Source organism: Anopheles coluzzii, chromosome 2, assembly GCF_943734685.1.
Source record: "Anopheles coluzzii chromosome 2, AcolN3, whole genome shotgun sequence".
In the NCBI taxonomy this organism is placed as follows: domain Eukaryota; kingdom Metazoa; phylum Arthropoda; class Insecta; order Diptera; family Culicidae; genus Anopheles; species Anopheles coluzzii.
Window position 1 is genome coordinate 54175877 of NC_064670.1, and position 26418 is coordinate 54202294.

Genomic DNA, 26418 nt, shown 5'->3' on the forward strand with positions numbered 1-26418 from the left:
GTCGTTCGTTTTACGCAAGCAGGGTGAAGCTGTTGAAGACCCTACCGGCTGTCCAACGATCGAGCTGAGCCAGGGAAGATTACCGTAGTGTCTAGCGAATGGATCTTTACTTTTCACCGTAACCAAAAAACTGTCACCTTTTTCCACTTCACTTGCACTGCCACCTTGATCATCGTTCTCTTCGTCCTCATCCTCTTCTTCCTCCGTTGAACAAAGTCCCGGAAGTCGGTTAAGCAACAGATCGCATCCAGAATCCGATCCGGAATCGCTAAAACTACCCTTCCGGGAGAGGCACTCGTCAGCACTATCACCAATGGTAATTGTCGCAATTGGTGCTGACTCTGTGGAAGTGCACCATTTGCCCCGCACAGCAGCGCCACTGTTTCTGTTGCTGCCAATCACTCCGACATTCTTTTTTCGTTCTTCGGGCTCGAATCCATCCGCAGAAGAACAGGAAGCCTGGCGTAACATTGGAAAAGCCCAGATACGACCGAAAGGATCGCACAACCGACAGCTGCAGTTCGAGCTGGCCGAGGGACTGATCGGTTCCGACAGTGGCAGCGATGGGGAGCATGACGGCAATGTGTTGGAGTCGTGTTCCTGCACTGACTCGGGAACAGCTGCATTTACATCATTCGAAGCGAAAAAGATTCCTGGTAACGCTGCCGGCGGATGGAACGAAGCAGGGCTAGAATCGCCTGACTCGCTACCAGGGCTGTACGCTGTACTCAGCAGTGGCACCTGATGTTCCCGCGTTTGCTGCTGTTGGTTATGCAAAAAGTGAGCGTGCGTTAAATATTGTTGCTGATGGTGCTGTTGATAAAGCAACTGTTGATGCTGATCGTGCTGGGACGGTAACTGTTGTTGCTGGGCTTGCAGTATCCGTTGGTGCTGTAGTTGCTGCTGCTGCTGATGTTGTAGATGATTTTGCTGCAATTGTAGCAATAAACGATGCAGCTGTGTGCATTGCTGCCGTGGAAGTAGCTGCTGCTGAGGTTGGGACTGGTACCTTGCAGCGGCAGCGTTACTACCAGCTAAAATCTTGGCTAGCTCTGCAGTTAACTGTTCCGGGAACAATACAGACGGATTGTGGGACGCTATATAGCATAGCTCGTTCAAAATGTCTCGTACATTTGGTACACCTCCGAGCGGCTCCATTGATGTTGAACCGTAATGCAGCTGCGATTGCTGATGTTGCAACAGAATGTTGTTCATCGCCTGTACGCTGGTACCACCAATGACATTCAGCGATTCCATACACGGTAACCCACCAACTGCACAGCCACTAGCTGCATCATCGGCCACTACGCACATACTACCTTCAGTGCCATTTCCTGCTGATCCGGCACCGCCATTCGATCCACTAGAAGGTTGAGCGCTTGGTTTGCGGTCTTTCTTACGACGCTTGCGCGGCTTTATGATGCGCGGAAGACACATTTCCGTCGAAGATGACGATGTTGTCGACGATGTCGAGAAAGAGGACGACGAGGCCGACGAAACCGATGAAGCCATCGCTGAGCCGGACATAACTGTCGGTGGACTGCTGGTGTTACCGCTCGAGGGAATCGACTCTAGCGAAACAACGGATTCGTACGATTTTATTACACCACCACTAGATTGACCGGCCGCTCCCACAGGCACGAGGTGCGCATCCAGGGGTCGGCGTTGGCCGCCGTTACTACCCAGTCCCGGATGTAGCGGCTGTGTGGAGGATCGTGTCAAACAATTTGTCGAACTTTCCGGCTGGCTTTGTGACCCGCCACTAGTAAAAGCTTTTGCACTACCAACACCACACCCAGCGGTCTGCTGGGAAGCAGACGATGATGATTTATGGTTACGATGGTGGCTGTGGTGGTAGCGATTGGTGGACAGAATTAACGGTGCTCCTTGGGCGTGCAAAGCCAGCCGGGTAAGGTTGGCATTTTCGTCGAACTCGACTCCGGCAGTTGTCCCCTTCGGTAGGTTATAATGCTGTTGCTGCTGAGCGAGATGCTGTTGATATGGATAGTGATTCCCATTGTTGACTGTACCTCCACTTCCGGTGAAATGCTTTCGCTGCCGCCTGTTACTGCTTGCGGTCGATATTAACGGAACACCGGTCCACCCACTAGCACCACCCGTGCCGGCCCCGCTATAGCACCCGGCCATATAGTTGGAGGATACGCCATGACCTCCTGCTGCTCCTCCCGTCGGATGAGTTGCCGGTGTTGCTGGTACCGATGGATTCGGATGCTGCACCGAATGGTTATGTGCGGACAGAGTGATAAATTGGTTCTGGTGCTGCTGCTGCTGGTGTTGATGCTGTTGATGATGATGATGCGGATGATGCTGGTGGTGTATGTTTGCCGGTTGCTGATAGTATCCAGCAGCTACTGCAGAAGCTACTACTGGCGCCGTCCCCGACTGCAGACGCTGAGAATGCACCGGCTGATGATGGGAAGGTGGCGGCGGCTGCTGATGTACTACATATCGATTAACGTATCGTTCCATACAGCTGTTGCTGTTGTTGTTCGACGGCAGGAGGCTGCTGTTCATCATTCACACATAACATTCATGGATTGAAACTAGCGGCACACGCGGTCATTATTCAACTAATCTTCACTACAATGAACAGTACACATTAATACAGTTTATACACCAAACACACCAGGCACACGTTGAACTATCACTTGAATATCGAGCACAGATATAATCCTCCAAAACATGTAAGGCACTCGGTTAAGGCGATTCGAAATTCAGCAACACCAAAACTCGTAGCCGTTCGAAACACAACACTTGTGGTACGAGACGATGCCGCAAACGGGGAAAACCGCGACTGTGTTTGACAGAGAAACCTTCCGCGCGCTACGAATGCCGGCAAGCGAATGGAATCAACATCGAATGAAAATCAAACGAACGCTACACGCTCTCGCTGCACACTGAGCTATTTGGAACAGTGAGAGGTAAAAAATATGTGTTAGAAATTCGATATTGTTCTTCGGTAATTTGTTTTGTATTCTTTTTAAAAAGGTAAATTTTGAATCATCTAGTTAGCTTAACAAACATTAGTTAGTTAAGTAAATTTGTCAAGATTCAAATAGTCGTTATTATAATGTGAGACGTTACGGAGAACTCAGTTTTCAGTTCAAATTGGCAACTTACACTCAATACAACTTTCCATCCATAGAGATAGTTTTCTTTGTATAATTGCCAAAACTCTCTGGTTTTCATTCAACATACAAGTGTTAATACACAGACATATAACTTAATTTATAAGCGAGAAAAAATTATATGTGGTATTAATAAAACACTTACAATGTAATTACAACTAGGAGTTATTTAAAGAAAACGATTGAATAAAAAGAAACACTTTAAAATATATCAATGTTCAGTATCTTCAAACATGAGCCAATAATGCCAATTTTGGACTTTAAGATGGCAAAGAAGCCATTGTGCACTGAGCGGCATGCTGTTGTGGACCTTCAGGCGGTTCATGCTCTCACACTCTGCGTTTCAGATGAACCTGTTGTGAATTTCACTCAGAGAGAACAGGGTTTTTGTCGATCATGCACATCTGCTATATATGCAATGTTAGAGGAAACCCCAACTATCTTTACGGCTTTTTATTTGTTTACAATTGTACTTAAAAGACAAGTTACACTACGATTCACAAAAATACAATTACATTATTGTCACGAAGTCAAATCAATTTTGACCATCAATTTTACAACTATGATAAATTCTAGTTCAAAGTCGATATAACTATTATAAACTCAAATTTTGGACTATTGGTTTGTTTGGTTACGCACTACTTCTAATTTACTTCAATTTTTTTAACAGATACAAAAGATACTAACAAACCGTCCGGGTCTCAACCGGTTCGAGTAATATCCGATTTCACCTTTCAACCAAACTATTACAGGAAAGTGTAGTTTAATAGAGATTCCTTTTTATGTTAAGCATAACAATTACAACTAGACTTTTTTACTATTTTACTTTACATGTAATGAACCCTGCCTGAGCTACCTTTAACTTCGAATCCTAAAGAGAGTGCGGCCACTCAAAAGCAGCTGCGAGAGAATGAATGGCCCGAACGCAGACCGAATGAAAACAAAAGCAATCGCAAAAACTGTGCCGGTTACTTTCTTTGCGACCCACAACTGCATGCCCACTCTTTCTAGTGGCCACATTTCATTCGCCCTCTCGCTCTCTGCTACATTCCCTCTCCAAACACGATCGTTCGCCAGAGGAATTATATAAGAAATACCCTGCCTATGGTCGCTTCCATTAGATAGATCAGGGAACGAAGAGGGAAAAGCAGGGAGACACTAGAGACCGCGTCCACATTCGAAAGTGAGCCTCCTAGCATTCTCCCCTTTACAGCGATTTCTCATCGCCGCCGATCAAATGGGGGGATGGGTGTTCACACGCGTCGCGATCAAGCTTTTTTCCGCCGGATTGCCGCAAACCACAACAATCAGCCGATTGTTCAATTATGCTGCCGTACACACTCGAGGGCTACGACATGCTGGCGCGCACGAGAAACGTAGCATAGACAGATGTTGACGGCTAGGCCCAATCATTGTTTGCACAGTGAAGCACGTGATCAAGTTTGCGCATCTTCTTTTTCTTTAACAAGCCACGTTGATAAGACCGGGGCGCTGTCTTTCTTTCGACGCACTCGGTTTCATTTTGCCCTTCTCATGCTTTCTCTTTATCTTCCGCAGCTCGCTTTGAAAGTTTCGCGGGAGGTGCGATTTGTCGCATGCAATAATGGAAAAGTGCATCATCCAACACAGAGGATAGCAGTGTAAGCGGGAATTGGCGAAGATGCTGATCGGCGATGAGTATCACTTTTACACGGCCCCGTCTATCAATGACGTACACGCCATGCGGGCCAATTGAACCGTTAATTGAAAGATGGGTCAAAACTTCAAAACAGCTGAAGAAAACACAATTTAACGACACCATGCTGATGATACGTAACTAACAGTTTCAACAATAAATCAGTTTTTATCAAACTCGAATAGGCTAGACTACAGTACAATGAAGGTGAAAGTTTGTATGTGTGACCAGTGAAGGTGAATAACACAGGTCCGATTTTTTGGACCGAAAGTAATAGAAACAAATGGTAAATAAATGTTTATATTATTTTCAAGGCTAGGTTTCATCAATATTGTTGTTTTTGTATAATTCGCCTTGACTAACAAAACAATCTTTTAACACAACACATTTTAGACTCAAATGTTTCATAATTTAAGGTTAAAAGTTAATAGTTTGCTTTAAAATCAAAGTTAATTTAAAACCACTTTATAGTGCCGCATATTTACCAATTGAATTGAATAATTATTCATTATTTCATACGCACTTTATTCTTCATTGAGGAGGACCTGTAATAAATACTTTAACTCGTACAACTAAATAACATGTCTATGACGGACATGCTGTTGCATGCTGTTTTAACGTCGAATTACTATTTCGCAATGAAAGTGCTTTTAAATATACGGGAATCAAAAGTGCATGAGAAGGACAAAACCCCAACCCACACAAAAATAATGCACAATCAGCTTCATTTTCAAAACACCCAATAGATTATTGAAAATGAAAAACGATCCAAACATAGATCAACTTCAACGAGAAGCAATTGTGCGGGAACTAAATAAATAAGTAAATACAAACAACAAACTCTTACCACAACCGATACCGTTTCTTCCATTGAACCCTTGGTTCTGTGGATCTTGGAAGTGATCGGATGCCTTGCGATATACTGTGAAATGTTTGAAGAAGCAAATACACATCACCTACCTGAAAAATAAGAAAAAAAGAAAGAAGAATTAAAAAACAAGAAGTCAGAGTAATACCCGACACAAGAAAGTTGGTGACGAATGGCGAAAATTATTGAATTGATTTGGCAATTTTGTTCTTTAGATACACTTTCGAAAAGCGTAGAGAAATGGACAAAAAGTGTGGCTTTCTTTCTGCAACTGTTTTTCGTTCCGTGCCAACCATCGGATCGCGAGCAAAGGCTGGCGGCGAGGAAATTTCCGTGACAGAAGCAACCATTTACCAGCAACACAAGATCGCCGCCGTGCCAGGCCGAGGCTCCATTGGAACCATCACTGTACTGTCCAATCGATTATTGAATATTTGTCCAAGCTGGCGGGAAGCTACAGCCTGGCTTGGGAAAGTGATGAATGATTGTTGCTCCACGAGCAAAACAAAACACTCGTACATTCAAAGGGAAATTAAACTAAAATCAACTATTGCGTTAAAAACCGCCAACGACTTCCCAAATTCGTATATTTCCTTCTTCCTGGGCAGCTTTCTGCCGCGGTGCAGCAAAAATCAATTTCATCCCAAGCCCAGCGCGGCTAGTGGCACGCTTTCTACCCACAGCATCCCTTTCACAACGGTCGTGTACGCGCTGGGGGGAGGGTTTGAAAAATCAATAAAATCATCTGTTCCGGTAATTTTGGAATTAAAGTGTAGACCACCCGCCCCGACCGACCACTTTGCGTCTGAACAGAATCGTTCACAATACAAAGACACCGGTAGGAAAAATCATCACTTTCGCGCAAGGCACAACGTGTTGTTGATCAAGTCACACAAATTCGCCCATCGCGTCGAAGAATCGCATAGTTCTTTCCACCGATTTCAATCAACAATCAAAACTATCGACTGTGATTAAGTCTACCTTCCCGTGCACGCCGTGAGCAATGATAAGCTTTGAGTTGCTTGAGTTGTTTTGCGCTTTCGTATTGACGAAAAGTAATTGTATAGAAACCAATTGAAAAATTACAAATGCCATGACTTTGTAGTACGAACTTTCAGGTTAAGAAAGACGAAACTGGACGTGATTTCCAGAAAAAAGAGAAAGTTCAATAACAAGACAGAGACACATGAGTGTGATGTTTTTTGCACTGAATTTGTATCCCCTGAATAACTAACCTGAATATGTGATTGAAATAAAATATCAAGAAAGGACTAACATCAATTTTAAGCTTATCTTCAGTTGATTTGCTTCTTTTTTTTAATCCTTAAAATTCAAAATCCCTTCACAGTTCAATGTGTATTTGCTGATTTTTGCCAACTTTCCGTTCCGCCGGCATCGACAATGCAAGCAGTTGATTTTGAACTAAACATGCATGTAGTAAAATTGACTTTTTTTTGCTATAATTTCAACTCTACTCCAAGGTGGATTAAAAATATCAGGTGGTGGATTAGGGCTTTTGGGGGGTCGCCATAGTTGAGGGACTTTACGTCATTTTAGAACCGTTAACCATTGGTTTCCGCTCACAAAGCTTAGCAAATAGAACAGATTTCTTTGTTATTATGTGCATTTTTGTATGTCTATTGATTTTGTCGAAAAAATGAGATATTTTAACAAAAGATTTGATGATTTGTTTATGCACGAAATTTAAAATCATGCGAGTAAGAGTTCTAATCGCACGTAAATTGTCCATGCGGCTCGTAGATAATGAGGAATTAATGTGAGAATTGAAAAAAATAATGCTTTCTTAATTTTTATCATCAAAAATGTCCAAAACACAATGAATTATAGTATAAATTCACGGAATAACACAAAATAACACACTTTAATCCATGTTTTAATGTTAAATAAGAACTCGCGAAGTCCAAAATATATTTTTAAAGAATGTTTAATCGAAAAAATTGGGTAGATAAATTATATGAACAAATTTAATAAATGTAAACAAAGTTTGAATCCTGGGGACCTTACGTCAAGTGACGAATTGTCAAAATGCACTAGAGTCCACCACCTGATATTTTTAAATCCACCTTGCTCTACTCTGTTCATCAATACTGTTGGGTGTGAGATGGCATGTTTGTCAACCGCAATAATTCTTAGAACACCACACTAGAACACGCATACGGGAAAGTTCACGAATGTTTTAGTACGTTAAACACGTTATTTTCCTCTAAAAGGATACGACTTTCTTCTTACATCAACGGATAATTCATTTATCTTTTAAAATATTATTTCAAAATATTTCAGTTTTTTATGAAAAAATAAATCAAAATATTATGTTTCACATCAAAACCTACAGAAATGTCTAAAGTAGAAGTGGTGGCTTAATAGAAAACAAAAATATGTTTAAGTATTAGATAAATAATGATAAATGATGATACACACACGAGTGTCCACATTACCCGCGGAACCCCTAAATCAAATAAACAGCCAGATATTTTAAGTAAATGTGTCTTCTTTTTCCCCTCCACTGTTTTCATATCACTCTGAGTAGCTTTGTACATACATCAAACTGGGGAGCACTTTCGCACAAAACTTTCTTCTGCTGGACACCTATACCATGGCGCCTGGTTTAATTTTGCGTGGACATGGCAAGCTCAGTGAAGTGGCTGATTTTTTATACAGCAGAGCACCAAGCGTCAGCCGGTTTACAGGTGGTACACATATACATTCGAATGGATAAATATCGCGATACTGCAAAACAGCCGTCACACTAAAGTATAGTTTCCCTTTCGTTTCAAAAACCCGACGTTGGGGTGAATCCAAATTTGCTGCTCAAAACATGTCTGAACCAAACGGAGCACGTATTTTTGCTCCATTTTGAACACCAGACGAATAGCAATCAGGATGTAGATGACGAAAACAATCAAATCGTACCAAAAAAGAAGTGAAAATAGTAACGGTTAAAACAATATACCAGTCTGATTTATAAAAGACAAAAAATAAGCATAGGATGTATTAAAACACATTGTTATCATGTTACTTTTACCAAAACTTCTCCCCATATTGTTAAAAAGTTGTCAAAAACCACCAAAAATATTGATTTGAAACGAACATGGATTTTAAACGATGCCGGATTAAGATTTTTTTCCTTTTCCAAACTGTTTTATTGAAGAATTTCCTAAACCTTCTTCACATAATGGACCTGTTTTGGACAGCCTAATCATCTCAAGCAGAAACGAAGCCATTGCTACCGCCCAAGTAGAAACGTGAGATCACCCTCATAATGATAGACTGCCGCAGACCAATTGAACCATCCATGTTTATGTTGCTGGTGTCCAACGTAACAACGTATTTTGGAGACCTTTCGTGATGATTACAGTGTGGGTGTGTATTGGCTTCAGAATTGCCTTCCGCTAGGCTCTTTAGAAGGCACGGCATCACGAGCACATAGTTCAGAAGCAATGTCTGCCTCTTTCAAGGCTTCGACAAAAGTCACTTTCGTTATTCGTCTTCCGATTTTGCTCTAAAATTAAGCTTTGTAGCTACTCATTATGTCTACCAATCGTTTTGCTTCTGCTGCGCTCGATGAGTAGAGTTACAACTGAATACTACATGAACACGCAGACCGAAACACTATTCGTTTAACTTTTTCATTGTGTGCAATTGAATAATATAACATTGCCCTTCTTTTTTCTAGAAGTAGTAGAAAAATTTAATGTTACTGTAGTATCTTTTTTGCACATTTTAATACGCAACAATTAATAGCAATTAATCATATTTCTTGCATTGAAACGTACAACGTATATGAATACACGCAAATATTCCTTTTTTTTGGAATTTCATTTGATTGCTACCCATTCAATGAAACTAACAATTCCGCCATTATTTTACTTAAGCAGGCAAATAACACGTGTATGCGTTTCAAACCTCATGTAATAATTTAATCATGTTTCTAATTATTTTCCTCCGACACTTTAAACCGCTAAGTAAGAAAACAAAAAAAATCTCAAATCATTTCCAACGAAATACAAAACGATTAAAACTGACCAAGATGATACTTTCACCATCATATACACCCACAATTGCAAACTCTATTTATGCAAAATGAGTTAAATAGTTTATGGCAATTATTTTACTTTTCCACTTTTCAAATGTTTCACGGAACCATCATTTGGCGATTCATCTTCGAAGTATATAAACAATTTTTTTAAACATATGTAGCATATAACAATGTAGTCATGGGTTCAAGCCCAGAATGGACCGTCCCCCCGTAGCAAGGATTGACTATCCGGCTTACGTGGTAATGAATTTAGTCTCGAAAGCCTGTATAGGCCGACATGTCCGCGTAGGACGTTACTCCAAATAGAAGAAGAAGAAGCATATAACAAGCAGACACCATTTGTTTTGGTGTATTTTGCTTGTATTACCGTTTAGCCCCTATAGTAAATGCATGTATGTTAAAACATTCATTAGTGGAGGCTATTATTGGCACAGTCGATCGCATTGGTTGGCCATGTAAACCTACATTGGTAATATTAAAAAAAATGACATCCAGTTGTTGAGTATCAACCGATCGTTCATCAAAATGCTACGGATGAAGCATATAATAATTGAAAACAGGCATGTCTCTATTCGGCAACGCCCCATCTAAAATAATATCTTAATAATGAAACCTGCCAAAACTTTCATTAAATCGGGTTTGGTATACCGTATCTATTCAATTTCGTACAATTGCGCTTGTACAAACAATAACAGTCGCTAAAGATCGATCATTTTTATTTTATTTTTTCACTTTTACTTCCTGGAGTCATCTACACATGGATGGTACGGGCATCGTAAAAAAAGACTTGAATATCATGCTGAAGAAATTAAAAATTACAGGGTTTTCCAAGTCACTTTCGAATGTAAACTTTGTTATTCACCGCGTGCAACATGTTAATCCACATCTATCTAATATTTCATTTACATCATAATAATTTTTAATTTTATCAGCATGATTTTCAACACGACTCAAGCTGGATTGAGTTTGACAGTCGTTTGTTATGTGGTGAAAATCATGTGTTGAAACAGAAATTTCGTTTTGAAGCAAATACAACATTTGACAGATGTTGAAAAACATCTTGAATGCGTTGAATAATTATGTGCACATTCGAAAGTAACTTGGAAACCCCTTGGTAACTTGGAATATGATAGAAATGAATTATCAGAGTGATGTGGAATAACATTTTGCACGCGATGAAAAACAATGTTTACATTCGAAAGTGACTTGGAAAACCCTATATTCACCACCTTCAAGATGTTTTTCAACAGCTGCCAAATTGCATATTTGCATGAAATTCAGTTCTAACGCATGATTTTCAACACACCACAAAGAACTGCCAAACTCAAACCAGCTTGAGACCTGTTGAAAATCATGTGTAAGAAATGAAGCATTATTATGATTAAAATACAACATTTGAAGGCTGTTGAAAAACATCTCGCAAGCAATGAAAAATGTTGTAGATATTGGAATTTTACCCGGAATATCCTGTATTACATGATGACAATTTCGTCTACGGAATAGATATTTAGCACTTTGACCGCCAGCCTGACATCGCCGTGATTCAGGTGAGCACGTAGCACATGACAAGAGAGCGATGAGAACGACAATTTCTCGTGCGACTGCTATCATTCTTTTGTTTCATTGCGATAAGCGGCGTAGCGCATGCCGTTCTCGTTTTTTCTTCTCTCATTCGTTCTAAAGAGAATTACTGAGCGGTAAGCAAAGCCGTCACATGCTTTCATTTGACGCGTCGCTTAAAATGTTAGATTTTTGAGTTCATTTCATGTAGCGGAATTTGGGGCAAGTGTGCTACCTTAAGCATTTCAAGTTATAACTCACTAAAACGTGTTTTACAAAAGCCGATTTAAATCTCAGAACCATTTTACATCTATTTCCTCACTTATAAATGAGTTTCGCTTGAAAAAAGTGCAAACAAAACAATTTTTGAAGCGTTTTAAAAAGGGTCCAAAAAGACGTTGTTTTTTGGGCTATGGGGCAAGACGGCCACTCGTATGGGGCAAGACGGCCACTCGTATGGGGCAAGACGGCCAACTGGTTAAAATAACCGTATTTCTTAGATAATTTGAAATTATTACGTTTGTACCACTAGTGTATGTATTCCTACATGTCTTGAGTCACCAATGAACCCCTTTTCATCACAAACTGTTTCGCAATATGGGTTGTTGCTGGTCTGTTTTTCCGGAGTAGAATCCGCTCGTAAAAGCGCACCATACCGCTAAACGCTACAACAATGTTTACATTTTTGACAGCTCGCGCCTATGAAAGATGATGGCACACTTGCCCCAAATAGAGATGGCTCTTTTGCCCCAAAAGTTGTAACTTTTTTGAAATTGAATTTTTCAGTGACAAAAAGAAACTTTTTTTCAACTAACCCCACAAAAAATTTCACATTTTCTCAGCTATACGGTGGTGTAAATATTTTCTCGGTTGATTGTTCGCATAATTTTTGAGAGCTTATTTGGTTGGATTAAAAAATTATAATATTCTGCTCAATTTTGAAAATCAACATAAATCAGTTCAAAACAATGGGAAATGTCGATTGGTCTATGTGAAATTCGGCTCAGTATACCTAGTCATTGGAAAGCAACCAATTGTTTTCACAATTGATCATTAAACTAAGGTTTTTAAGGAAAAATGCTTGGTGGCACTCTTGCCCCGTATGGCACACTTGCCCCAAATTCCGCTATAACAAATAAATAAACTAACGATACATTTTTCAATTGTATATCAATATTAACGACCAAGTTAAGTTCATTTACAAGCTTTGTTAGCCATTTTATGAAATAATAAAGTGCTCAAGCTGAAAATGATACCTGTTGAACCATCCAGGAATTAATGTAAATTGCGAATTGTCAATATTGCGATAAAGGCTCATCTGATCAGGCATGATGATTCTGTGTTCTTTACTTTGTTCTGGAAATTTATTCTCATAATCGCATCCACAACTCCAAACCGCCTCCTAGCATTGTTATACCGGCGTTACATGGTGTACCCACTGGCCGTCCGGTGCCGTTTAGAGCCATCGGATCAAACCGTTAGTCATCGATGGCTTTCAAAATCACCAATCGGAGCTTTTCGGAGCTAATAGTTTTACGGTTCCGGACGACTCCGAACAGCTCTCGAGGATTCTAAACTTGCAGCTACCGTCCGGATATGAGTAGAATCAATCGTAACTGATTTCGGTGCTTTGTTGAATTTACTCATTACTAAATTGCACAATTACCGGTATTCTAATACTTTTTGTACTGTGTTCTTCTCCCCCCCCCCTCCCTTTTTAGGCAAAGGCATCTACAAGATCGAGCCTAGGTAGGTTTCCTAGATTTATTTGCTGTCCGTAATCGGACATAATCAGATGGTCCGCGATCAGAATCGGCTCCGGAATCGGAATTGACCTGGGAATCGCAATTTGTCCCGATAACGGAATCATAATTGGCTCCGGAATGTGAATTGGTTCTTGAATTGAAAAAAGAAGTTTTAGAATCGAAATCAGTCCGGGAATCTCCATGAGAATGGATCTTTTATAAGTAAATTTTGATTTTTTACGGTTATAAATACGCAGTATGATTTTTGCGTTTGCGTCCAAAACGCCTATTTTTATGGCGATGCCGAAACTGTCTCCGTTTGGAAGCCGATTCTAATTAAGATCCAATTCTGATTCGAAAGCCGATTTCGATTCCGGACCCAATTCCGATTCCGGCGTCGATTCCGAAACGGATTCCGATTCCAGAGTCGATTCCGGACTCAATTCTGGAGCCGATTCCGATTCTGGAGCCGATTCTGATTCTAGAGCCGATTCCGATTCTAGAGCCGATTCCTGATCCAATTCCGGAGTCGATTCATTTCATTTCATTTATTAATACAATAAATGATTGACATGACATGTCGGCATGGCCGACATGATTCCGATTTCCGAAACGGATTCCGATTCCGGAGTCGATTCCGGAACCAATTCCGGAGTCGATTCCGATTTCGGAGCCGATTCCGGAATCTATTCCGGAAACTGATTCCGAACCTACTATCCGAAATCGATTACAGAAAACTGCAGAGTTAGCCGGAATCGATTCCGACCAAAACTTCATTTTTCCCATCACTACTGCGGTGCTCAGCATATCAACGATTACCCCTAACTTTTCACTAAACCACTATTTTGATCAACCCTTTCTTAGAGGCCGGCACTATGTGATGTATTTGTAACTGCAGCAGGATAATCTGTCTATACGAACAGCAACATGCGTTCTTTTTTAGCATGATCTGATAGCCTTATTTGAATATCTAACTCCATTCTAACCTGACTATTTGGGCTCTGACCCATCTATCCATACAAACCAAGCCAAGTACTCCATTGATCTCTACATTGAAATCAAAATCTTTGTCATTCTATGCCTTCAACTTTTGTAATGCTAAGATTTCCTAACATTTTTAGCAAGACGACATTTACAACATTTACATCTGAACAAAAAATATAACTGCCGCAATACTTCTGGCTTGCTTCTTGAATTTCAGAAATGGAATGTTTCTATCATTTCAATTCAGGTATCACGGCACGCATCAACTTACCTGACAGATTATCCAGCATGTACGTCAGCAATTTGGACGTCCCGTTCGGTTCGTTGTAGATCGACAGCACATCCTTGCCGAGCGGATTTCCGTGCAATCCGAGAACATGCAAGTTGAACAGCTTCCCGAGCTCGTACGGGAGTACTCGTAGATAGTTGTTGTTCAACAGTAGCTCCCTAAAAAAATAGACCAAATCATATTGTAGATTGTTCACTAGATGGTGGTGCCATACAGGACATGGCATTCATCGTATACTTACCGCAGCTGGATTAGCTCACCGAGCTCGGCTGGCAGGCTACGCAGCTTGTTCGCGGACAGGTCGAGCGTCCGCAGATTGGCCAGTTGGCCGATCTGATGCGGCAAGCGCGTCAGACAGTTATCGTTTAGGAAGAGTGCCGTTAGATGCTCAAACTTCCAGAGCGTCGGACTAAGATTCCGCACACTGCCCGTTATCTCAATGCCATGCCAGCACGTCTTCTTCCCGGCAGCAATATCCTCGGCGGTCAGAAACGTTTGCTGTCTCCGGGGGTTGTTGCTTTCGTACTTGTCTTTATTGCGTGACATCCTGTCGCCCTGTCCGCTTCTTCTTCTCCGGCTGTAGCTTCTGGTGTACTGGTAGATGATGTTTCCTGCAGCGAGAGGGGGACGAACAATGTGATTAAAAATGTGCCAAACAATAGACAAGAATTAATCTTCTTGATATGGAAGAAAACTCGTTTACTCTCAGCCCAGCTCACCCACCTGCATCTACTTCCGGGAAAACTCGTAGGAAGTAGCTATCCTGTGATTCGCTGTTAAGTATTCTTTCAACCTCGAGATATTTTCTTTTTTATCCTGTCGAACCTTCAATTAGATAAATTATGTTCAGCTTAACCTATACACCACACACAAACACATAGCACTCGCGCGCGCACACAATCACGAACTATTGATACTTGGATAGCAGGAGGAAGGTAAAATAGGTATCACTGTAATTATTTTTCACTTTCTGTGGAACAAACGAAAACCACCTCTAAGTTAAAGCATACAAAATCGGCTTTTGGTGAACTTCGAGCGGACAAATCGCGAACCCATACACACACACACTCAGACGCACTGGATAGGTATGAATGGTACACAATACCGTGGGAAAAAATGCCTCCCACAAAACCGCACACCTACGAAGGGAAGAAGGAACGCGCGGCGCGCGCGATCATTCAATCGTTTGGTTAATTCTTACTCTATCTAGCACTTCTTCACAAGTTGATCACAAGCTCACAACACAACAGCTAAACATTTCCCCCTTCCCAACACAATAACCAATAGAATAACAGATACGGCCATGAAGAAAACTACAATCACGGCCAAAGCCCGCAACCCCGAGGACCTCTGATCCCGCATGTGTCCTTCCTCTCTTGCAACCGTACGCACACACACGCTCCCCTTCCTTCACTCCTCCCTCACCTGGGTCCATGCGTTCTCCACACGAAACCCACCACACACACATCCAACAAACAATGGCCAGCCTCCAGTTTCAGCACTTCTACTGCTGGCCGCCGTCGGGTAGGGGTTGGCAGTATGTGAAGTTTAAAGTGACTTTGGGAAAATTGTTTATACTGATGCGTCGCGATGCAAACCCTTTCGGTTCCGCCTGACCTCACTGTCCCTGCGGGAACAAAGCGAGACAGTGTGGAATGGCGTATGAATTTTAGCAGCAGAAAAACATCCACCACTACCAACAAGCAGCAGACCACCAGGACGTTGCACAGTTGATGTGATGAAAGGGCGATGACCGGGAGATCGGAGACGGGAATGATCACAGAAAAACTTTTTCCGTACCCTCAAGCCTGCCTCCGCAGCCTTGCTTGAGGCTTTGGAATGAGGCTCGCGAAGATTGCACTTAATTTTCCTCGCCCGCTTACTTCCTAAAACCACGCATACGCGCCGCACAAATCCGCAGCTGCTAGCTTTGTCGCTAGCGCAACTAACTGCGACCACACAACACTTTACCCGTACGCTATTTTGCTTCTTTAAAAACAACGCGACAAAGGGATTACGCGTCCGATTTCCTTTCGCAAATTTTTGTCGGGAAATTTACAACACACGAAAATGTACAGTAAAGATTTGCGTATAAAAATGACATTTTTTTCTAAGATGGCAGCTGTCAAAACTGCTGCTCTCACTGTGTCGATCAGTTTTCTCACTATTTTCGATAGATGAGCAGATTCGTCTCACCTGTCTAGCAGTTTTCGAGAAACGACCAAGGTGCATACACACGCACGGGCTTGTCATTTCGTGTTGGTGTTTTGTTATTTAGCGACTTCGCCTTATCATCGTTTCATTAACTAATAAAACGAAAAATTAACTGTGAATCGACTTAGTCTGGAGCCGCGCGGGTTAAAAGCTTATTCTGTACAGTCTCGGGTACGATCCGGCTGCTACTCGCAACTCCTCTGCTCGATACAAACCACAAGCCACGACAGAACGGCTTGCAGTGAAGAATCCTATTTTCACACATTTTTGGTTTCTAGAAGGTTAATCGCTTCACAAATACTGCCGCCTGCCTGCCTGCTCAATCATTGTTCTAGTTACAACTGTACTAGAAGCAACATCGACGAGTAAACGTAATACATCCATTGCGACAAGCCAAGGCGGAACAGCGAAAGACATGCAAATGTTTGGCATCGATAGTAGAAAAGCCACAACCTTCCCGGCGTATGTGGTATCTGGACTTCTGTTGCTGCTATTTGTACGACGCAGTTCGCAACAAAGCGATTACAATGACTACATGAAACGAGAGCATTCCCTTTTCAAACCCTACCAAGGTAAGTGGCCCAGTGGTCTTTGTGTGCCAATCTACGCACGTCGAGAAAGGTGATAAGTGTCTAACTAGCGCATCATCACGCACGCACGCGGTTTTATTATCGCGTTTCAGGATCGGGCATGACAATACCGTACTGGGATTTCATAGGTACGACTTTCGTAACGAACTCTTACGTTCGGCTGACGCCGGATCTGCAATCGAAGAATGGCGCCATTTGGAATCATGTGGTACGTGCAGTTCGTTCTTTTATCTTGGTGAACCGCTTCCTATAACTTTACACATTTGCCTTCCACAGCCCTGCACATCTATAAATTGGGAGCTCCAGGTTAACTTTAAGGTACACGGCAAGGGCAAGGATCTGTACGGCGATGGCTTTGCACTTTGGTATTCCCGGGATCGGTTACAAACTGGACCGGTGTTCGGCAGCAAGGACAATTTTATGGGACTCGCCATCATCCTGGACACGTACAGCAACCACAACGGTCCGCATAACCACCAGCACCCGTACATTAGTGCCATGGTGAATAATGGTAGCCTTTCGTACGATCACGATCGTGACGGGACGCACACCCAGATAGCAGGATGCGAGGCCAAATTCCGGAATGTGGAATTTGACACGCAGATCAACATCCGGTACGAGAACGATGTGCTGACCGTGTTTACCGATCTGGAAAACAAGGCCACATGGAAAGAGTGCTTCCGAGTGGAGGGCGTTAAACTGCCGACCGGATACTACTTCGGTGCATCGGCGACCACAGGAGACCTGTCCGATAATCACGATATCATATCGATCAAGTTCTTCGAACTTGAGGCTCCGTCACTACTGGCCGAGGACCGCCGTCAAATCGTACCGTCGGCAGCTACTTTCGAAGCACCGCGCGAACACAAAGACGATCCCAAGCCTGGCATGTCGAACGTGAAAATATTCTTCCTTATTCTTCTCTCCATGCTGATAGTCGTTGTGTTGGTTGTGATAGGCATTATGTTCTATCAGAAACACCAGGAAAACGCTCGGAAGCGGTTCTACTAAGAGTGCGCTCAGTTCAGCCAGGGGAAACTATCTTTGTCTCGTACGGTCGAATATCTCTCTCGAAGACCAACCGTGACCGAATCACACGTTAGAAGTGACGAATACGCAACATGTACCAAACAAATCAGAACATTTAGACAAATTGCTGTACGTAAGCGAGGGGACAAGCATTCGAGAGGAGGTGGTTGTTCGTACAGATTGCAGTGAGATGGACCATGAGTTGGTAGATAAATGCTTAAACGAAAAGCGAAGACAAACAAACATAACCATCACCGTTATTTGCTCCAGCACCATTTCTGCTCTTCATCACCATGACTGCAGAGAGAGGCCATTTCCTTTTGTTGTGAATCACATATTTTTTCACACTATCATTTACTGAATTTGCTGTGAAAGTATGTCTTTAAGTAAATCCCGCTCAGGCTAGGATGAATTTTCATTATTATGAACCATACAAATCCCCTTTGGGCAGAAGAGACGAAACGAGCATACGAAATCATCCAAATCGTACACCTTCTATGGTGGACGACACTGAGCGTGTGTGGATTTTTAAAGGACTGCAGTCTTTGTTTTTGTGTTGTATGCATGAATTATAATTATGGATTTCCGGTTATTAATCTTAGCGTGTATTCCTACTGAATCGCAGTCTTGAAGGGGGCTTTATGGATAAGGAAATAAGTGGTAGGTTAACAATTGTCCAATAAAATCGAACGATGAACATACAAGAGTGAACAACAATCCCTGGACTTTGGACTTTTAAATTCAGTATATTGTGTACAATAGTTTATGAACGCAGTCAGTAAGGTAAATGGAACATATATTTCAAGAAGGTAAATCATAATTTAAAAAAATGGATTTAGAAGTTATAAAAAAAATCGTTAGACAAGCACACACAAAGAAAAAAAAGTCGCATTAACGTTTTTTTTTAAATCATCAGGACAATCGGTACAACATCTTTCGCTGCAAACGGTGCTGCAACTCGCCGCGCCGTATCAGCGTGTGAATAACCTTCCGCACTGCTGCTTCTGAATATTTCTGGCGCGCAAAGTCCTGAATAATGCTCTGCTCCGACACCTGCGATCCGATGGCGAACCGACGCTTCAGCTGCTTCTCGATCCGGTTCAATATCTCCGTATCCTCTTCGCTGGTAAATCCTTCCGCACCGGCAAGCGAACCACTGCTGGCAGCGGTCATCGTCGACACGGCAAAGAGACGCAGCGCTTCGCTGACATGAGCCTCTGTTGCAAATGGTTGCAGCTGCATCTTGGCCAGCGATTCGGAGATACGAATAATGGCTTCCAATTGGCGCACGGTGATCGGAATGGACAGACGTTTGTCTATCGCTTTTTCATGCTCGCCAACACCGGCGCGCAGTCGCACGTACTGACTTTTAAGCTTCTCGGCCGCCGCCTCGTTCAGCCGTGGACCACAATGCGTGCGACAGTAGTGGATGTACTTCTTCAGCATGGCTAGAGGAATTTCACCCTCCTTTGGTTCGGCTGTCGCCTTCGATGCGTTCATGTGGACGCTCATGACGTGCTTGGCCAGCGTGATATCGCGTTGCTGATCGTGTTCGTCCTTCACGATGAAGATCATATCGAAACGGGACAGAATGGTCGGCATGAAATCGATATTTTCATCACCTTTCGTATCATCCCACCGGCCGAAGATGGAATTGGCCGCTGCCAGGACCGAGCATCGCGAGTTCAGCGTAGTCGTGATGCCAGCTTTTGCGATCGAGATCGTCTGCTGCTCCATCGCCTCGTGAATCGCGACTCGATCGTCTTCCTTCATCTTGTCAAACTCGTCGATACACACGACACCACCGTCCGCTAGTACCATGGCGCCACCCTCCATGATGAAGTTTCTGGTTGCCGGGTCACGGATTACTGATGCGGTCAGACCAGCCGCGCTGGAGCCCTTGCCTGACGTGTACACTGCAATCGGTGCAACCTTTTCGACAAACTTCAACAGCTGCGATTTGGCCGTTCCTGGATCTCCCAGCAGGAGAATGTTAATGTCCCCACGACGCGTCAATCCGTCCGGCATTCGCTTACGCGATCCGCCAAACAGCATGCTCGTGATCGCTTTCTTAATATCCTGCGAGCCGAAAATGCTCGGAGCCAAACTGTCCGCCAGCGTGTCGTAAATGTTCGGATTGGCAGCCAGCTTACGGAACGTTGATTCCTCCTCGGACGTAATGTTGTTGAAGCGTGATATAGCACCCATCCCCTCCGTGTCGACCGTAATGCCCACCACTCGCATGTACGGAGCACGCACGCCTATAATTGCTTTATCCCGACCATCGCGCTTACCCTGGCGAGCGATCTTCCGGATCGAAAAAATGCCATGTATCAGCACTCGATTGCCAGGCACCACCCGTTCGCACAGGCTGCGATCGCAGAACAGCTGCATGTGGCGTGGGATTTCACCCTGCGGTATAAAATCGGGCAGTTCCTGCAGCTTCAACACCTGGAAATCGACACAGCGACATTTGTCCGGCATTATGAAGTAAGGATCAAGCGGACACTTCGGCCGTCCTGCCTGTTCCGTGTTACACTTTCTGGGCAGTTGATACCCTTCCAAGCCCGGATTAACAGGCAAATTCGGAATGACATTGTTACAGGTGCGGCACTGGATAGAGATACGGGTTGCTTTGGCTTTGATTCCGGAGGCCGCGATAATGATGCCCGCAACCTTCACCAGTTTCGACACGCAGTCTGACTTGAGGTCGCGGATGTTGGTCGGATTCGCACCGGAAACGAGCAACACCTGAATGTCGTGCACGACTTCCTCGCCTTCAGGTCTTGGGGAGGTTATCTCGTCGGCCACTTCCCGGGCAGCTTCCTCAAATATTTGAAGATTCTCTGTCGGTTGTTTGTACAGTTTATCGGCCAGCGATTCATCGAACCCAGCCAGATCCTCGATCTCCACCTCCAGATAATAGTGCCCGAGAAGGTAGTTGCGTTTCAGCGTATCACTGCAGATGTCATTACCAAGCTTGTTAGTTTGTGGTCGAGGAAACCCATAATAAAGGGTAAGGAAAATGAAACAATTGAACTATTTTCTACTCACCGATATTTGTAGGAAAAGTTAGCTTCACAGAATGTTCGGATGAACTCGCGATACTGCTTCTTCACCAGTTGCAGATTGATCTGGTTCGAGTTCTGCTGCTGGTCACCATCGAAGTTGTCCGAGAAGAAAACACCAACATCATCAAATCCATCCATTTTTCTACGATTGGGACGGTTTTGGGAATAAATTAAACACAATTAAACAGCAACTTTGTGAAAACAAACACAGCTTGCAAGCGGAGTAACCAAATTTACAGCCTATGCCAGATGAAGCCACACAATTTGCGCGCGCAATGTGTTGACAGTTGTGCACGTCAAAAGTTGTTCTCTCTGTCTAATTGTATTCCTTTCTCGCTCGTTTGGATCATGCAAACAATGGGAAAATCGACTACATCATTCGTCCAGAATTTAACAACACGAACGTATTTTGACCAGATGTACCGCAGTGCAATAAGAACATAACAACAGTTCGGAAAAAGCCAAACAAACACGCCGAAATCACAGCAATATTATAAATCAACAATTTGTAACGCAGTACCCACACGTATTGTAAGTTTGTGAAGCTTGGTACTGTTTGTACTCTGCTAAAGAGACGTGAACGTCGTGAAACAAACCAAACAACAGCGAACAAACTAAACGTTTGACCATTCCACAACAGCTGTTCCGGAGTGGGAACGTCCGGCGGTGCATTTCCTGTTTCTCAACTAGCATTCTCAGCCAATAGCAATGGCCAGTTGGGCAAACCGTCCTCCCATCGAAAGTAACGGCGGTTCTTCGTCATCGCGCAAGAAATGGAACCTTGAAGGTATTGAGGTTTTGAACGGCTTGCTGATCTCATACCGTCCGGCTCATACAATGGCCTTGAGCACCCGTTCTCATTTGCACTTGTTTCCTTGCATTTCAGATAAAAAGTCTCTTCGCAACTTAAAGTACCATTTCGCCGAAGACGGCTGCTCGGAAGTGCAGTTTGCGCTGGCTAAGCAACTGCTGGAGGAAAACTCCGAAACCGATCCGGCTCACAACCACGCTCAAGGGGTGCACTGGCTGTTACGCGCCGCTCAGCAAGGACACGAAGCGTCAATCGAACTGCTCAAAGAATGCTACGAAAATGGCCGTGGCATTACCGAGGCGAACGAGGAAGACGTTCGCACTATCCTGGCCATGAGCCCGGGGGAGCGTTCTGCACGCCGGGCAGCGCAAGAACTCTTTGCGAGCCTCTCGAATGGCGAGGAATACGTTACGGCAGCACAACTCGAAAAGCGTATGCGGGAAATTTACAAGATGGACAAAAAACGCCGACGCACCCAGCCGGATGGTGCCGAAGCAGAAGGAAGCATGGAACACAGCTTGGGTGGAGGTGGTGGATCCGATGGTGGACGATCGCCTGCTGGAGAATCATCTCTTGGTAGCCCAAACGCCGGCAGCCATCGGTTGCATCGTAGCCCGACCGTGAACCACATTTCCGAGGCGCATCTCTTAGCGGCCGCCGTCAATTATTCGAACGGACATCTTCCGGCCGTGAGTGATGCACTCATGCTGTCATCACCCGATCCTCACAGCCTGAATCACGTGCCGTGCTTTCATCGACCATTTTTCCACCCCTTCATGTTCTTCCAACTGCTGTATCATCGGTTCGTGTCGCTCCTGTCCACGTTTCCCGGCTCGAGCGGTAGCAGCTGGATGCAGCTGGGTCTCGTTCTCATCACTTACTGGTACTTTGCTAGCGATAACCTTGTATCACTGCTGCCCGTTGGGGGATACTATTTGAGCCTCGCCATCATGGTATTGTGCAGCTTCCGGATGCTGAAATCCAAACACGAGTTCATAGATTTTCGAATGTGGTCTGGATTGTTCCTGCGTTACGGTGACGAACATTTGAACACCAACGACTCGGAGAACCAGTATCTACGCAACAACCTGAAGCCCTATTTTTATTTCTTTACTGCGTTTTTCGTCAACATGGTCCTGCAGCCTAACATTAACGACCAATGGCTACCGTTTTCCGAGATAACGGTGCTCGCTTTTGCGCTAACCTTTCTCACGATGTTCGCCTTCATTTATACGTCGGGCGATTCCTTCCCGGACTATCTTATCCTGTTCTCGTTCGGGCTGAACGTGCTCGCCAAGTACCCGTACGAAATGGACGATGTCGTGACGACGGGTTGGCGCTTTCTGGATCTAAAAGTGCCTGGATTTTCCACGTTCGTTATCGGCAATGGAATTGAATTTTGTCTAAACTGCCGCGCGATGCTATATCTCATGATTCCGGGCTTTCTTATGTACATAGCGCGACGTAACAACTGGCGTGGCATCTACCAGTACCTCATTCCGCACTGTGTGACTCTTGCATGGTTACAGATCTGCATCATAAGCTCGCAGTCGGCGACAATGTTCGGTTTGGTGCGTGGTGCTCTAGGATTATCCGGACTGTTGCTGTTTCTACCGCTCTTTGGCATCGTCACACTGCTAATTCCCGTGTTTGCCGTCATCGAGTGGCTCTCGCTATCGGATTCAACCGTCCGACTTTGGTCGTCGATTGGCGCAGCTGTGACGGCCGTTGCCATCTCGGGCTACATGGCGAGCTCGCGGCGAACGGAACGATACGTCACCTTTCTGCAGATTGCAATCTGTGTCATTGGAACCATCTTCCTCACACTTCCCCACATGATGTCGAACTTTGAAACGATTGGAGTAAATGAAAATCGCCTATTCGAATCGACAACGTCCGACTCGCTCGATGACCCTCGCGAACCAACGAGTGGTGGCGATGCCCTGCCATCGACTCTCAGCTGGGATACGTACTATCAATTCTGCCATCAGCCGGCGTGGGATACAGAGAATAAAGTGAAGACGCAACTTCGCTGTACTAATCTCGATGGCACACTTGTCCGTTGGGAGGGAACTGTAGTCGATATGGCAATCTCGAGTCGTCGCAATCTTCGGGCCCAACTAATCGAAGGATACCTGCCAAAGTTTTTGGCCGATCGCATCACCTGCATCTACGGTGAACCAATTGAACCGGACTGTGGCAACCTAAATGGATCGGTTGAGGGTGAATGTGAAAATTTAAAACATTTCATGCAACGACAACGCACGTGCCATCTCAATAAATGGAATACGTAAGTGGAATTTTGTTGCTATGTTTTGATCAAGTCGCTAAACGGAAATTGTTCTCTTCCATCTTTTGCAGCTATGAGTACGAACTGAAGATACGAATGTCCACTGGACTGTTGACCAAACCCGTCGAAGTTGTTCTGAAAGCACAGCACGTGTTCGGAAACTTTACTCAAAGTCTCAACTATTCTGACCGCGTATGGTTCGTCGGCGTGTTGCGCGATTCGGTTCAATCCGGGATCGCGTCATCTGGAAATACCGATCAGCCACATTGGGACACGGTTAGCAGTGGATTTAACTTGAACATGGGAGGACAGGCCGGAAGTTTCGGTGTGCATTCGATGCGATTGGGACGCAAGAACCCGCTAGTCGAACTCCATTCAATCGGATGTCGACAGTGTCGTAATCCTGACCTCCCGACTGTTCATCTCACCGAAGGCATGAAGGTAAATGGACGTATGCGGGATCTACTGCGAGGGGTAAAGTATTTGTTGAACGTCATCTTCAACCCGCTGGTGATCTTTAAGTAACGCACTCTAGGCACCGTGTGGGACGTGTATTGTAATCGATGCTGGTCATACTCCATACTACTCGCTAGTCGCTCTGTTGGCAGAAGTTCTCGTGCTGGGTCCACACTCTTGCCCTGGCAGAAGCAATTTGTTTTCTTCTTTGAGAGTAGCATGATGTATCTTACATAAACGTCAGTAGTTGAAACTTTCTTACAAGAGAGCTAAGCTAACGATGACGATGACTGTCTGTTTATTTCTTTATGTTTGCTGAATAATTTTACGCTAATAACATTTCAATTTAAAATTTCTTGAGTTTTGCAATAACATATAGTACGTAATGAACGATAATAAAATTTGTAGAAGTTGTTAAATTAAATGCCGAAAAGTAAAAGTTTCCATATTTCATTGTAACAAAGAAAGAAGCAAATAAGATATCTATTTTCGTTTTTTGCTTTAGTTGTTATTTTCAAATAGTTACGCAATCTGCGCAGTACGTTCACCTAATATTCCTTGTTAACTGTTTGACCCGGGGAAAGAAACTCATACTGCGCAACACCACGATAATCGAAGAAAACAGACAACATGATTTTGATCGATTGGTCGGTTGTTTGGGGATCATAGATTGCTTTCCGGGTCAGTTTCTAATGTAAACGGCGTTATTCAGCAATTGCAAGAGGGTTTTTTTTTTTAACAGCCCAGCTGTCACAAATAATGACAACTGTTGAAAAACATCTTGCAATTTTTGAAGAATGCTGTTCACATTGAAAACTAAACCAGAAAACAGTATCTGTTTCTATAGATTTATTTTAGTACCACGCAACCATATCAATAACCATAACCATATATCTGCTCTTGCTAAGGGACATGAGATTTGAACTCATGACCGACATGTTTATTAAGTCGTACGAGTTGAGGATTGTACCACGGGACCTTATCATATTTATAAATTTGGCCAATATAGATTGGTATAATGTTGGTTGGCCACATTATAGGGCAACCTTATTGTAGATTAGGAGCCCCTTAATTAACCAACAGTTTCCTGCATTAGACAATAAAATTCTAGGATGCCAGGGTTCATGTGCAGAGCATAATCCGTAATCCGTCCCTCAAGTACACTCTCACTTTCCTTTGAATCTTTATCCGGTTGCTATGGAACTCAATCCATGAAAATGGATCACAGGCAACTACGTCTGAATCGTGTCCAACTTCGTTTGGATTTTGCAGTAGCTACGCAAAATGTCATTGCGGTGCATAGTTTATTCAGCGACCGCTCGGCGTTCCTAACGATTCTCAACATAACAAACAACTAATCGCTATAGACAATTGACAATTCTCAATCAGACCGTCCTCCCGTATCAAGGAAGGAATATCCGACTAAATCTTGATAGCTCGAACAGGACTGGTTGTTACGCCAAAACGAAGAAGATTGTGCAGGTTTGTTCGACAAATGTGGTCAAATTAAAAACAAATTTGAATTGTGAATTAAGCTTCATGTAAAAAATACTATGGGTTTGACAATTGAATGCATTAATTACTTGACTAATTTACTTGCGATGCAAATGCGCCCCTCGGTCACTGAACA

At 43.5% G+C, this 26418-nt stretch overlaps 4 protein-coding genes across 9 annotated transcripts in view; 2 read left to right on the plus strand and 2 right to left on the minus strand.

The window, feature by feature from the left end:
• The window catches only part of LOC120949680 (CCR4-NOT transcription complex subunit 6-like), a 93473-nt gene extending 77029 nt beyond the window's left edge, over positions 1-16444 (minus strand). Inside the window, exons 1-4 of one of the 5 annotated variants that reach the window (XM_040367113.2) lie at positions 16305-16444; positions 15051-15297; positions 14569-14938; positions 14310-14485 (exon numbers count right to left, since the gene is read on the minus strand). In XM_040367113.2, coding sequence (XP_040223047.1) covers positions 14310-14485; positions 14569-14873 — 481 coding nt within the window. In that variant the 5' untranslated portion in view covers positions 14874-14938; positions 15051-15297; positions 16305-16444. Of the gene's footprint in view, positions 1-14309; positions 14486-14568; positions 14939-15050; positions 15298-16127 lie in introns of all 5 variants that reach the window. The other 4 variants (XM_040367115.2, XM_040367110.2, XM_040367112.2 and 1 more) reach the window with 4 other exon arrangements.
• Positions 16445-16559: 115 nt separating this feature from the next.
• LOC120949681 (vesicular integral-membrane protein VIP36) lies at positions 16560-18864 on the plus strand. Its single transcript, XM_040367116.2, has 4 exons — positions 16560-16712; positions 16820-17113; positions 17224-17339; positions 17408-18864. Exons 2-4 carry the CDS (start codon positions 16957-16959, stop codon positions 18140-18142), a joined length of 1008 nt encoding a protein of 335 aa, XP_040223050.2. The 5' UTR covers positions 16560-16712; positions 16820-16956; the 3' UTR covers positions 18143-18864.
• Positions 18865-18939: 75 nt separating this feature from the next.
• On the minus strand, positions 18940-21480 carry LOC120949679 (DNA replication licensing factor Mcm5). Its single transcript, XM_040367109.2, has 2 exons — positions 21215-21480; positions 18940-21119 (listed from the first exon to the last, which is right to left on the minus strand). The coding sequence occupies exons 1-2, from the start codon at positions 21367-21369 to the stop codon at positions 19073-19075; spliced, it is 2202 nt and encodes a 733-aa protein (XP_040223043.2). The 5' UTR covers positions 21370-21480; the 3' UTR covers positions 18940-19072.
• A 142-nt stretch (positions 21481-21622) lies between these two features.
• Positions 21623-25227, plus strand: LOC120949678 (wolframin). 2 transcript variants are annotated; one of them, XM_040367107.2, is made up of 4 exons: positions 21623-21762; positions 21872-22018; positions 22118-24332; positions 24404-25227. In XM_040367107.2, exons 2-4 carry the CDS (start codon positions 21940-21942, stop codon positions 24855-24857), a joined length of 2748 nt encoding a protein of 915 aa, XP_040223041.2. In that variant the 5' UTR covers positions 21623-21762; positions 21872-21939; the 3' UTR covers positions 24858-25227. The 2 variants fall into 2 exon arrangements, with proteins under 2 accessions (XP_040223041.2, XP_040223042.2); XM_040367108.2 differs by having other exon boundaries at positions 21623-22018.
• The last annotated feature ends 1191 nt before the right edge of the window (positions 25228-26418 follow it).

Coding starts and splice junctions, on each gene's coding strand:
- LOC120949681 (XM_040367116.2), top strand. CDS start 16,957: ATGCAAATGTTTGGCATCGATAGTAGAAAAGCCACAACCTTCCCGGCG. Junction 17,114..17,223: donor CCTTTTCAAACCCTACCAAG/GTAAGTGGCCCA, acceptor ATCGCGTTTCAG/GATCGGGCATGACAATACCG. Junction 17,340..17,407: donor GCGCCATTTGGAATCATGTG/GTACGTGCAGTT, acceptor TGCCTTCCACAG/CCCTGCACATCTATAAATTG.
- LOC120949679 (XM_040367109.2), bottom strand. CDS start 21,369: ATGGATGGATTTGATGATGTTGGTGTTTTCTTCTCGGACAACTTCGAT. Junction 21,120..21,214: donor AACTTTTCCTACAAATATCG/GTGAGTAGAAAA, acceptor TGACATCTGCAG/TGATACGCTGAAACGCAACT.
- LOC120949678 (XM_040367108.2), top strand. CDS start 21,940: ATGGCCAGTTGGGCAAACCGTCCTCCCATCGAAAGTAACGGCGGTTCT. Junction 22,019..22,117: donor CAAGAAATGGAACCTTGAAG/GTATTGAGGTTT, acceptor CTTGCATTTCAG/ATAAAAAGTCTCTTCGCAAC. Junction 24,333..24,403: donor CATCTCAATAAATGGAATAC/GTAAGTGGAATT, acceptor CATCTTTTGCAG/CTATGAGTACGAACTGAAGA.